Source organism: Cariama cristata, unplaced genomic scaffold (assembly GCF_000690535.1).
Source record: "Cariama cristata isolate BGI_N322 unplaced genomic scaffold, ASM69053v1 scaffold9347, whole genome shotgun sequence".
NCBI classification, from domain to species: Eukaryota; Metazoa; Chordata; class Aves; order Cariamiformes; family Cariamidae; genus Cariama; species Cariama cristata.
In genome coordinates, this window is record NW_009624971.1 from 1 (window position 1) to 13,959 (window position 13,959).

The 13,959-nt window shown below is 40.4% G+C and overlaps 1 protein-coding gene across 1 annotated transcript; it reads left to right on the plus strand.

Moving 5' to 3' along the window:
• Positions 1-1,067: 1,067 nt before the first annotated feature.
• LOC104164164 (tropomodulin-2-like) lies at positions 1,068-13,148 on the plus strand. The gene is made up of 8 exons (XM_009703414.1): positions 1,068-1,128; positions 3,843-3,965; positions 6,219-6,305; positions 8,994-9,124; positions 9,755-9,862; positions 10,119-10,262; positions 10,592-10,736; positions 13,114-13,148. The coding sequence occupies exons 1-8, from the start codon at positions 1,068-1,070 to the stop codon at positions 13,146-13,148; spliced, it is 834 nt and encodes a 277-aa protein (XP_009701716.1).
• Positions 13,149-13,959: the final 811 nt, after the last annotated feature.

Here is a 13,959-nt window from a genome sequence, read left to right on the forward strand (position 1 = left end):
ACGAAGATGACCCGAGGGCTGGAGCACCTGTCCTATTAAGACAGGCTGAGACCGTTGAGGTTGTTGAGCCTGGAGAAGAGAAGGCTCTGGGGAGACCTTAGAGCAGCCTTCCCATACCTAAAGGGGCCTACAAGAAAGCTGGGGAGGGACTTTTTACAAGGGCAGGGAGTGACAGGACAAGGGGAAATGGCTTTAAACTGGAAGAGGGAAGATTTAGATTAGATGTAAGGAAGAAATTCTTTACGGTGAGAGTATTGAGGCAGTGGCAGAGGTTGCCCAGAGAAGCTGTGGATGCCCCATCCCTGGAAGTGTTCAAGGCCAGGCTGGATGGGGCTTTGAGCAACCTGGTCTGGTGGAAGGTGTCCCTGCCCATGGCAGGGGGTTGGAACTAGATGGGCTTTAAGGTCCCTTCCAACCAAATCATTCTATGGTTCTATGATTCTATGATCTTTGTGTTGTTAACACTGATGTAGCTCAGGTATGATATGTGTAAACATAATTTTTGTCACTGTTTTTCATTGGTAGAAGGATAAGCTATTACTGTTAAGACTTAGCACAGAACATTAGCGTATTCTGGAGGCAAAATGTAACACAGCCAACATTAATTATACCACATGGAATGTTATAATAAAGTACCTTCTAAAATACAGTGTGAATATAAAGAACACCAGGATCAGCAGCCTTTTGTCATAAATCTCACTTTAAAATAATAAAATGTCACTATTCTTCCAAGGCTTCTTCCAAATAATAAATTTTAAATTTAAGCTGGACCATTGAAACAAGCAGGCCACAATCCATATTTTATTTTGTCAGTGAATTGCATGATGGCACTGTATAATGAATTTACACTGTACAGATGTGTGACTAGGAGGCACCTCCTGAATCTTTAAACTGTGTCCTTAAAATAATGAAGGAAAACTGTTTGACAGCCGTCTATAAACACAGACACACAGTTTTGCTGTTGGTGGACAGGTATTGAATTCCTAATAATGTGCTAAATGCATAAGCTCTTCTAACCTCTATCTGCTATGCTACAGCATCTCTTCTCAGTGGGATAATGCAAAAGAATGTTCTTATCTAGACAGCAGAAAGAAGAATATTTTTTAAACGCCACTGGATTCCAGCAAGGCCCACATATATTAAAGATATATATTACCATCTTTGACATGACCTTGCCCCTTTAAATATTTCATATAACCAATAATAGATTTTTTTTTCTAAAACATTTGCCAAGAATGCTTTAAATGAAACTATCATTGGGAGTCATATACACATTTAAAAAGATGTGGGCTGCCATCCAAGAATTACATATGCCTGAAACAAATGCTTAAAAATTGTATTTCTATATATGTGAACTGCACAGAAAAACTATGAGCCTGTACTGGTTTCCATTACCCCTAGATTTCTTGCTATACAAGATACTTGGCCTACCCACATCCAAAGTCCGTAGAGAAGGACCAACTGGATTACATATTGTGTCCAGTTTACACCAGGTTTGAAGTCCTGTGTCCCTTTACAATGTTATGTGTGAAAGAATAGACTTCTGTCAGTATTTGTTAACAGTGTGGCTGGGGTTTGTGTCTGTGAAGAATCAGGTGATGGAGAGGTTTCATGGAAGCTATGGCTCTGTGGGATATAGCTGTTAGGGGATAGTAGTATCAGTCAGGATAAAGATAAGTAGGATTCCCTCAAGATCTCAAACAACCTACTGATTACTTGAAACTCATGTGGAACCACCAGTGATCTGAAAGGAAAATATTTTACGGACAGTACTCCTCACTATTGATTCTATACTCAGATATTCTGATTAATTTTGGTCTTCTAGCTTCCAACATAGTAATGAATTTTTTTCCTTGCATGTTATCCTTACTAGTCAAGCTGGCATCAAGTCAAGTCTTGTTCAGTGGTGTCTGGAAGCTGGCATGAAGTTAAGTCTTGGTCAGTGGTTGGTCTGGAAGCTGCCATCCAACACTTCAGATTAGGTGGTAGTATAGAGAAAATCGGAAATCTTAGCATCTGTGCTGTTATGAAATCTGGAGAGCATGACTAATCTATCTTCACAGAGTATTTCTCACCCCAGATTTCCACTTGACTTTTGTTTGATGTTGCTGGGATGGCTGTCTCTGATTCATATCACCCAGGGCATGGTGAAAATTAAAATGATCCTTACCTTTGGCCCACAAAGGCTTTTATCTTCTAGAGGCATCTTAAAAAATTACTTACTTAAAATATTGCATGAAAAAGGAATCATAATGTGGGACCACTTTGTCTTTCTACATAACCTTCTATCCAGTTTTGTACTCAGAAATTATTTAGCCTTGGTAGAAATATCTCTGGGGTAAATAATTCGAATCCTGTGTCAGTAAACCTTGCCAGAGTTTCAGAAATCCCCATTAAATTTTTTTTCTGAGCTTATTCAGTGACCTCAGTCATGGAAGCTGACAATATAGAAATTGCTGTAGACAAACATGTATGAAAGAGATAAATGAGTTGAGTATTATCTACATGAAAATGATACTTTGGACCATAATGGGGAAAAGTTAAGCCACAAAAGGATGACAGTGTTGAAAAACCAGAGGCAAAGCATCTGTCATTCAACGCTAAATATCAGAACTGCATTTATTAATGGTGGAAAATAGTATCACTAATACAGTTAAAATTAAGCTATTTTAGAGACATTTCAGAAAGCCACAGGATGTGCTTCAAGCATTACATCTAGAGTGTACAAAGCTGCATGAAAAGACACCTTCATCCAAAGGTCATCACAGCTTCCTTACAATGGGATTAACTACAGCCTGCTTGAGAAGCAGTTGTTAGGGACAAGGTGAGGGGAACGGCTCCACAGTGGACAGTAGCACATGGGAATTCACAGAATTATCAATGACACATTCTGTTGCATGTGGCATCATCTAATGTATTAGTGCCTGTATGGGTTTGGTACAGGGAAGTGTTGAGTGGGAGAAAAGCCCCAGCAGCGCTGGTGACTGAAGTGCAGCCCTAGCTCTGATTTAAAGGGCCTCGCTCCGCGCATTTGCAGTTACGTCTTCACACTACTGAGGTTAACTGTAATAGCAGGCGAAAGGAGTAGTGAGACTTTCTGTGTTGTTTCTGGATTTATCCTACAGTTTTCTCATTTCAGCAGAAGGGCCGATGATCTCAGTCTTGGGAGAATATCACATGGAAACACACACCTGCTAACCCCAATGTAACAGTAGTATTCAACGAGAGGCAAATAGGTCAGGAATCTTTCTTGGGCAACATATGTTTCAGCTCAGTTCAGATTTTCCAGGCCTGCACAGATGGATCAGGATAAGGCTATTTATGTGAATCATCATCAGGAGACACAGAGGGGAAATACTCATGGAGAGGCTGGGAATTAAACTGAGTTACTGGAAGCGAACAGGTTTGCTGAGGTTTCAGGCTCTTGTATGAAATTTGGTAAACTGAAAGCTTCTTGCAGTAGGATGGTTTTAACTGCTTCTAGTGCCTCATTTAAATATAAGGATGTAATTTCTGCAAGTTTTTTGTGTAGACCTGATTCTGCCTATTTAAGGCCACAGGAACTTCAGAAAAATCCCAGCTGTGACTGCTCCTGGGGATTTATTTTAGGAAATTTGCTTCCACATTAACAATCACCAACACAGAGCAGAAGTCTGCACCTTTTATTTTTAGACTTTTATTAAGATCCTGGTGTGGAGGATAGCATCAAGTGAGAAAGAGGAAAACACACATTTGATATTTCCAAGCAGTTTCAATGTCACAGACCTATTTCCCCCACTGCCAGGAGGCAGAGGAGTTGTTCCAGTAATTCATTACTCATTCTGGCTTTTTTCTTCTCTTAGGAAAAATATTTATCCCTAAAGAAAAGCCCATAGAAACCCGTACAGAAGAGAAAGTGACCCTGGATCCGGAACTAGAAGAAGCTCTGGCCAGCGCTTCAGATACTGAGCTCTATGACCTTGCAGGTTAGGTAATATATAGGTATGATCCCCCTACACATCCCGTTCTTCTCTGCCTAGACCTGCTACCAGGAGTGTCTCATGATCGTCTCTCAAGTACCTGCTGTTTCACTATACAGACAGGTGGCCAGCCTGTGGGCCACGCATTGCCCATGACGACTTCAAACGTGACTCAACAGCTGTTGCCTTTTAGACTTCTCTCATTTACTTATAATTGATGTGTCAGGCAAGGGGAGAAGATGAACCAGCTAACATGATTTGGGGAAAGGAAAGGTAGATGGTAGACTGCAGGCTGTGTGCTTGCATTGTAGTGGAGACCACTGATCTTACTGTATCCACATTATTTGTAGCACGTTATTGCCACCTCCTCTCAACTCTGACATCCCAAGTGGCAGGACAAACTTGTTAGAGGATGCAATAGATGAAGATCCTGCATCCGTGAGGAAATCTGGAATCTTAACACCTTGAATCAGAAAATTGGTTGCCAGCTGATTAGACCTGGATATCTTCACCACTTTTAATTATTTTCCTTTAATCCAGAGTATAACCTCATGTTCTAGAATGTGCATAACGGAAATAATTTTGAAGTATATCCACCTGCATAAATAACATTTGAACCTACAGTATAACAGAGGCCAGTCTGTAGTTCTTGAGCTGCCCATGACTTTCAAGTAGTTTGTATCATGGGTATGTCCTATGTTTATGCTAGTAGAAGAGCATCATCTGAATCACTAATTTGGGAAGACGCAAGCCAGCCACGGCTGGTAAGATTAATGTCAATGGGTCATCCTAAAACCCTGCTCAGCCTAGTGTTGAGACCTCCTTATGGAACCATTGACATCTCCTGCCTTGTCCACCCAGTTCAGAGTGGATCCTATCCTTACCTGGGCTCTATGAGGTCCATGGTGTACCTTTTTTGGGCCCTGGTCTATAAAAAAATTTTGGTGGGAGAATGCAACTCTGTTGACAATTTTTTCATTTGAAAATATTTCAGCATATTAGATTAATCCTAATCTGGGTTAGATCAACATTAAACTCAAAACTCTTGTAACTACTTTATTGTCCTATTGAAGGATGTGATCTTGCCATTGTCTTTGTGATTCTTGGCTACACTACCCATTTCTGGATGCATTAGTCTTGGCTCTGATTGAAATGTCACAGGAATCACAGGATTATAATGCAGCTGGCACTTCTCAGGAAGTCTGAAGTTCATGGAATGAAGTTCCATGAAGTTCCAAGTTTTGCTCAGCTCTGGTCAGTATCCAGCCATTCACAACAGAATTTGTAGGTATTGAAGTCTAATGAAAAACAGTGAGTAGCACACCTATTGCCGGGAGTTCTGAAAAGAGACTCTGTAACAGCAGCTAAAGAGTCATTTGCTTACAGAACAGAGTATTTTCCATAAGAAAAAACTGATGATAAAAGTAAAAATCTACATCAAGTTAGTAACTTTTAATTAACGCATGATCCTATAGAATAAAGTCCAATTAGGTTAGTTAGGGGAGAAGCACCAGCAAACACAGCACAATTTATTCTCTGACACTGTGGAAGTTCATTTGCACAAGAGATAACTTTGCAGCTTCTTTTATGGAGTTTTGGTTTCTCTTGTCATTTCTCTCATAATAGTTTATATCCTCACTATTTATTATGAAGTCCTGGAATATATATATATTTTTTTTTCCAAGCACATTAGCATCCATGTGCTTCTATAAGAAACCCCAGTGTGAATGCCAATTTATTAAGCTCACCACATGTACAGTCAAATTCTTCTCCGATATGCCAAACAATACAACAAAGACCAATAAGAGGTTCAGGCTGTGTATTAGGGAAAAAAAAAATGATTAGGAGTGTAGCACTGAAACAAGTTACCCAAAGAGATTGTGGGATTTCCATCCCTGGATGTTTTCAGGATCCAGCTAGACAAAGCCATGACTGACCTGGTTAATGTTGGCAACGCTCCTGCTTGAGGGGGAGGCTGGACAAGATGACCTGCAGCGGTTCCTTCCAGCTGGCATTTCTGTGATATGCATACTACATTGATTCAGGTGTTCAAAAATCTATCTTAAAAATGTCTGTATCTCCAGTATTTAGACCCGTAAAGACTCTCCCTACAAGCATAATCGTGACTCAAGAGAGTTAATATTTTATAAAGGGGGTTTTGTCTGGGGAACTAAACTAGAATTTGTAGCAGATATTTTTCGGCAGTTTTCGTTCCTGCCATTAACATTGTATCCTGTTGCTGGTATTTACACATTTTAGCGGTTCTTGGAGTGCACAACATGGTCAACAACCCAAGATTTGATGAAGGAGGAGCCCGCAGTAAAGATGGAAGAGGAACCGTGAGAAGTAAGCAAGCGGATTTCTCTTGTGGGCTATATGTCGTCTTCAGGGGCTTGTACACCTATAGGCTGGGTGTATTGGTCTAATTTAGTGTAATGTAACTGGGCCTTACCTTGATTGATCTAATTAATCATGAGGCTTAGCTCTTCAAAGTAAATAACAATATTAAAATTCATTATCTGTAACGACAACAGTACTATGCAAATAAATAATTCCTAATGAGCTTTGTTTTCCTAGAGAGCAGTATCTGGCTCTGCAGAGGTGCTTGAAAGGATGGGAGTATTTAAGAAGCCAAGACATACATATTTTCATTCCACTTCAGTTTAGGCAGCAGACAGAAAACATAGCGTGCTGCGGCTAAGAGGTGACCACAGTGCAGGCCAGGCCATCTCACCCCGAGTACCTACATTTATGCAACCGAAAAACAACCTGTTACCATGGGGCTCGACCATGGCAGAATCCCTGGCAGAGTCACATCTGTGACCAAAGTCACGTCAAGCTGCATTCACAAGGAGGCCAAGACCGCATGGATGTGCTCCCGCCTGGGCTACTACCTCCACCTTAGTCCTGTGGCAGTGTGTTTAAATGTTGCCTGTTACATGGTTCCTTAGGTACACGGGAAGCTTAATCGTTCAGGAAATCCCTCAACAGAAACAGCTGTAGTTACTAAAAACAAATCCAGAAATGTTTGCACTAAATAAACAGACCTTTGGTGAATCAGATCTTAGCTCAGCAACTGACAGGAGGCTGGATGGGGGGGAGAAATGGGTACATCTGAATTGCAAGTTTTTCTTGAGAGCTGCCAAGCCGAGCTCATCACCTCAAATGTCTGGGATATCAAGTGGGCTAAACTTTGCTTTTTAAGACAAAATTGTGGAATGCCTTTTTCTAGGGAAACAGTACTCAAAAAATATTTTCTTCTTCTAAGGCCATGAGAACAGCAGCTATCTTTACCAAAGACTTTCATTTCCATCCTTCATTACAAAAGGGGAGGTGGGAAAGTAGACAGCACACCGCGTCACTTCATTTTTCTCAGGATTAAGACTGCTCTGCAAGCCTCCCCAGCGAGCTGCCATCTATCTCATAACAGGCAACTGCCTGCATTACTAATCCACATAGATTTCAGAATATTTTTGTTGTACTGAGTCAAAATGTCAGCTATGTGAGTCAGCTAAACTATGCTCCAATCACAGACTTAAGAACCAGAAAATCACTGTCACATTACTGTATTCTTTGGTCCAAAAGCAATACCTTTCCTTAGCCAAGTGAAATATTTCAGTAAATGAGGGAGACATCTCAGAAGTTGCCCGTCAATATGGCAAAACAGCACCATGATTAAAGAAACAAGACAAAACTCACAGGAAGCAACAAGAAGTAGAAAATGAAGAATATTGCTAACTCTGGACTGAGTATACTGTGATGTCTAACCTAAGGACAGGGTGCAAGCCTCTCCCTACCTCCCAGCTTGGCAGGGTGTTGCCACAAGTGCAAAAAATGCTTTCTTGGATTTTGTTTAATTTCTGTCCTTGCATCCAAGGTGAATTCTCTATATGCATTTTACCAGTAGTTTTCAATTCCCTACTCCCTAGAAAGGCTGGAGTGTTATGCAGGGATATGTGAGGTCTCTCAGGGAATTAGTAAGAAAAAGAAAGTTTGGGGTGAAAGGGAGCGGAGTGAAAACCAGCTCAAGGTTTGTGTATGACTTCATCTCTACTAAGAGTATGAGTTCTAAAAAAATATTTAGTTTTCTTTTGGCCCATGATATGGCATGAACTTTACCCATTGCACTGAACAGCAATGCGTAGTACATTGAGACTTGAGAACAAGTCTTCAAAATCACTTTCCGTCTGCAACATAAAATAGAAGAGTTTAAACATACTTGTGGTCAGTAACATGTTCCTTTCTTGCCTCTAGTGGCTTGGGTGGTCAGGGCTTATAAATTAATCTCCACAACTACATGCGTGGGAATTAGAAGTACTAATTGTGTTCTAAGCTGATTTTTATGCCTCTCTAAGAATATTTATAGCTCATAGCTTCCAGCATTAAAAACTGTATCTGTTTGGAGCATGAATACTCAAAGACTTCATAAATCTTGGTGCTGGGAGATGGACTTGCTTTTCATGCTTTGATAGTTTTATTATTTAGAAAGTGCAGATGTTGCAATTTTACAAGAGCTAACTGAATTTATAGTAAGGCTGATAGCATCGTCCGAGAGAAGGAAAGTGAGGGGCCTCCTGATCATGTTCCTTTAGTTTAGCACAGTCTATTCATAGGTGCAGGGACATTTTCTCACTAATGCAATGGGCAAGTTCTGAGCACACCTTCCTTTACAGATATTTGACAAAGAACAAAGCAGCCCTTGCAGTATATTACATCTTATACAATAGTCTTTAAAGCTGCTTTGGCTCAAATTAATTGTACCAGATCTTTTGTACATAAAGGAGGAATTTGCCCGTGCCAATACTGCCCAGCCTCTGTGACCACAGTCTCCAGTGACATGCTTCTGGGTGCACAGAAGGTGCAAAGGGCATTGCAGGGATGAAGGGGCTAATACTCCTGTTTCCAAGTTTTGTGGTTCATTTAAACCTTTTCTTGAATGCTATGGTACAAACCCTAATTGGGAATTGAAAAGCCAGACTGTTACTGATGATGCCTGTTCCTCACATCAACATTTATTGAGATCTTGTGTTGCAGATGTGGTGAAAGGTGAAAAAGTCAAGCCCATCTTTGAGGAGCCACCTAATCCGACCAACGTGGAAGCAAGTTTACAAAGGATAAAAGCAAATGATCCTAGTCTCATAGAAATTAATCTCAACAACATAAAGGTAGATGCTGTGGTTTTATTTATGTCATCATAGGAGGGTTTATTCAAATATTTCCAAAGCCCTTGCCTTTTATCTTGAAATTTTGTCTCTCTTTACTGTTCAGAAAAGCAGGACACAGAGGAAAGGGACATGGAGGGAATGGTTGCAGAGGCTCCAAGGTCGTCAATGCCTGATATTGAATTAGATGCCAATTAAAAGCCCAAGGGGTGACTGCCTCTGGCTTCCTTTCTTTAGGAGATTGTAAAGCAAGATACCTCATGGGCACTATACCGTCATCACTGGCCAAACTCAATTAGCCCATACATGCAAATGGAGGAGGAGCTGGCACATGGAGACTGAACAACCAGCAGCAAAATAGGAAAGTAGCTCAGAGTTCAGTCACGTGCTTGCGTTGGCCTGACCCACTTAAAGGCAGTGCTGACACCGCATATTAGCACAGGCCTCCACGAGTCTCTGAAGGCCACTATAAGCAGAGAATGCTTTGTCTATTCTGAGATACTCTTAAAAGCATCGGAGATGTTTAAATTGCATAGACTGTGGCTATTAATCCATCAGTTTGGTAATAATTAAAATCACTGTCTAGCGATGTGACTGGCTTTCCTAATTACTGGATTTATCTTCTTAATGTAGAATATTCCTATTCCAACACTGAAAGAATTTGCAAAAGCTTTGGAAAGCAACACACATGTGAAGAAATTCAGCCTTGCAGCTACTCGAAGCAATGACCCTGTAGCTATTGTAAGTTTAAACATTGCTTGGAAAAAAAACACAACAATTTTTAAGTAGGTCTATGTTTGCTTTAGAATGCATTCTTGATTTTCCCTTGTGACTATGTAAAGTAGAAGCATAATCTCTTCTGATCTACCTCTATGTTCTTCTAAGCCTATTTATGTTTTATTTCTTTGTAGGTATCTAAGCTATGTTTTGCAGATTCCCTGTTATTCACTGAGACTCTCAAGGCGTTATCTCATATTCCCTCTTTTTGACCTCTCAGGCATTTGCAGATATGTTGAAAGTCAACAAAACACTGAAGAGTCTGAATGTAGAATCCAACTTCATCACTGGGACGGGTATTTTGGCACTGATCGATGCACTGAAAGAGAACGAATCCCTGACAGAGATTAAAATTGACAACCAGGTAAAGAGAGACCATTGAGCAAGTCCACTTTTGTTTCCCTTCTGTATGGATTCCCAGAGGGTTCTCCTAGAGGGCTCTGGCAAAGTCAAGGCAGCCTCTGTGGCTCAGCCATTCTGCAGCTCATGTCCCATGCCTGTGCAACCAAACAGTGGAAGACTTCTAAACAAAATTGGTCAAAGCCAAATACAAAACTCAGAGCAAAATCTCCAGGGACGGGATTCTCTTTGTAGTTTGCAGCACAGTACTATAATATAACCACTTACTTCTATTTCATATGAAAACAAATATTTTTCTTTTCTTTTGGGGACATTTCACCACATCACCAACAGAGGCAGCAGCTCGGGACAGCTGTAGAGATGGAGATTGCCAAGATGCTGGAAGAAAACTCCAAGATTCTCAAGTTTGGATACCAGTTCACAAAGCAAGGTCCAAGAACCAGGGTAGCAGCAGCTATCACTAAAAACAATGATCTGGGTAAGATGCTACTACATCTATTCATCATTTGTTTATGTGAGCCAAGCCCTGACCTTCCTAGACACAAGTCTTCCTGTCTGTACCTAAGATTGAATTTTAACTCTACAATATTCAATCTGCCACATGTGAGGGGTAATGCATAGCTCCACAGACTCTAGAGTAGACAACAGAAAAGATCTTACTGTGGTTAGGAGCCACTATTATTATTCTCATTCTCCCACTCCTTCCTGGGAGTTACTTCAGCCTTTCCCATGGAACACCCTGGATTTCCAGTTGCCCTATCAGCTGTTCTGGCCAGTAAGTAGAGAGCCAAACCCCTCCTGTTTGTTCAGTGAACACAGAAGTCCTCACTTCTTTGCCCTGCCCATGACACACCAAGCCTGCCCAACCAAGGGAACAAAAAAGACTTCCCTGCCTGTGTGACCAAGTGCAGGCAAACACAATAAACCTTTGCAAGCTTCACCTGAATGTGACGTGCTCTTCCCTTCGTGCTCAATACACAGAATAAGAAAGAGATGACTAGGCAGGAGTGGTTTAGACTAAGAAGGAAACAAAAAAGTAACTATGTGTTTTTAATCAAATCTACTTCAAAGTGGGGTGTCAAACCATGATGCCTGTGGTGGCTTCAGGGTTTCTCTCTGTTAGAAGTAAGATAAAAGTTGAGCTAGAAGCTAGAACCTATTTCTTTCATGCATACTTTTTTTTTTTCAGTTTTAGTTTTTAGCAGTACCTAAGCATTCCAATGATATACTATTGGTCCTGAAACTATAAGTGTCCCAGAATAATATTTGAAACATCCCACCAACAGAGACAGAAAGACCTGTTTCTCCACTATTTAACCAGTTGCCATTAGACATACATTCTGTACCTAATCTTCATTTTCTTGCTTTTGTATTGTATGACTTTGTTCAAGATTTAGTAGGATAGAATAACTAAAAGAATTCGATAAAATAAAATAAATGAAGCAACAAAACACTGAAAGCAGACACAAATGATTGATGTTACACTGTAGGCTTTGGAATAATGCAGTCTGCCCAGAAAGCACTATGAAACAAACCTCCTGATAGTAAAGTAATGGGATGTTTGTAGTAATATATTGCTGTTATTGACTTTCTGTAGTGAAAAGCGTTCATTCATCCAGTTTTACTGCTTTTGTTCTGTACTTCAGCAGTTCAGCATCAGAAACAGGACCTGACGGTTTGATGTAACACCAAATTTTGTATCACACAAACAGGAGAACCTCAGTAATCTTAGCAGGCTAAGTCAGAGAAGACTCAATACATTTTTATTAGGGTATGGAGTAGCAAATGCTACCCAATGAGACCTGCTCTATACCAGCTGTAATGTATCCTAAGTGCTGTAAAAATTCACATGGCTTGTCAAAATAATCCTGCCCATAACACAAAGCTCATCACTTTCCGATTTGCTAAATAGCAACTTCAGCCTACTTGGTTTCTAGTGAGAATCCAGAGTTAATTATTGCATCATTAACGATTGATGCAATCAGAGCATGTGAAGTTAAACAGGTAATTTAAGGTCCAATGTGATCGTAGAATCATTATGTTTGGAAAAGCCCTCAGAGATCATCAAGTCCAACCGTATACCCGATGCCACCATGCCCACTAAACCATGTCTTGAAGCGCCACATCTAAACATTTTTTGAACACCTCCAGGGATGGTGACTCCACCACCTCCCTGGGGAGCCCGTTCCAATGCCTAACGACTCTTACAGTGAAGAAGTTCTTCCTAATATCCAGCCTGAACCTCCCCTGGCACAACTTGAGACAGTTTCCTCTTGTCCTATGATGTTTTCCTTCTTGCCAATACTCACTGATATCAGTACTTCAGAGTACTTCAAATTATTTTCTAAAAGGATATGACTATTGCTTACCTATAGTATAAACTTGTGCAATTACAAAAGTTATTAATTTTTGATGCCTAACACTTAAATAATCCAGGCCACTGTCATGCAGACTACAGCAGACCAGTACTAACTTAGCTGGAACACAGTGGCTTTTAAAAGAACAATAAAACTGTCACAAAAATCTAAATGGAGCCATTGGGAGGAACCACTGCAAATGGTGATTTCTTCATCATCTAAAATCTTCAGCTCAGAATCTGATTTTTATAGAAAATGTATTTCACTTCGTGAAATTCTACAGTCTGTCATACAGAAAAGTGCAGTTTAGATACAATTGTTTTGTATAGCATTAAGATGTGTTAATTATGGCATTTATGGACATAATCCTGCTGAGTATTTCTTAGAAGCTCCTTCCTTCCTATTCATGTTACAGGGAAGGGAGTATGTCAGTGAGAAAAGTCCTTAGACTCTCAGGAAAGCGATAATGACTGCTCTTTTCTTGTTTTATTGGTCTAGTTCGTAAAAAGCGAGTGGAAGGAGAGCGGCAGTAGCCACACCATAGAGGACGCGAGGCAAGGTTGGAGGCCACCAACAACTGCAATCTCAGAGTGTTCACTGGTCAGAAGGGAAGGCACTGGAAAACCATTACAATGGGAGTTGCTTATTTCTGTTAATGTCTCCTTTTAACCTTGAAAACACAGCCTGTTCATTTTTAACTTTCACAGTTAATTTAATTTTTATGAGAAAGATTCATAGTTGGTTTGATTTTGAGGAAAAAAATGTTTTGCAAGGTCTGAAGCCAGTATGCAGAATCTTAACTGTGTTACTGAGCATAACATATAGTGACTCTGACCCTTATTTTAGACACTTTTTGATATGTTAAAATATGATCTTGTGTATGGATAAGGGATTCTCTGCTGAAAATAGAAATTTTAGGGCCAAGTTCTGCAATGCCTTATGTTTGTGAATAACCCTCACTTATATGTGCATAGTCCTGCCGAACTGAATCCTGCAATGGGATGCTCCCAGGAACAGAACTAGTAATGCCAGTAAAGGTTTGCAGGATCACACCCTCGAGCCTCTCTCCTGCAGCAGGATCTGGGCAGCTGGAACCACATTGGAACAGTGTGCTTCTACTTCTTGGGTCTCCACCCGTCCAGGTCCAAGTGCAGGATCACGCCTAGACGTATAAACATTGTCAAAGCCTGTTTGTTTACATAAGCTTAGGTTAGATGGATCGTTTTGCAATGTTACACTGATATTTGTTATCCTTACTCCACATTGTAAAGTAATATTAGTGCTGCCAATCTTGTAGACTTTGAATGTTTTTCAGTTTTTTCCTAGGCCAACAGGTTTTTGCTA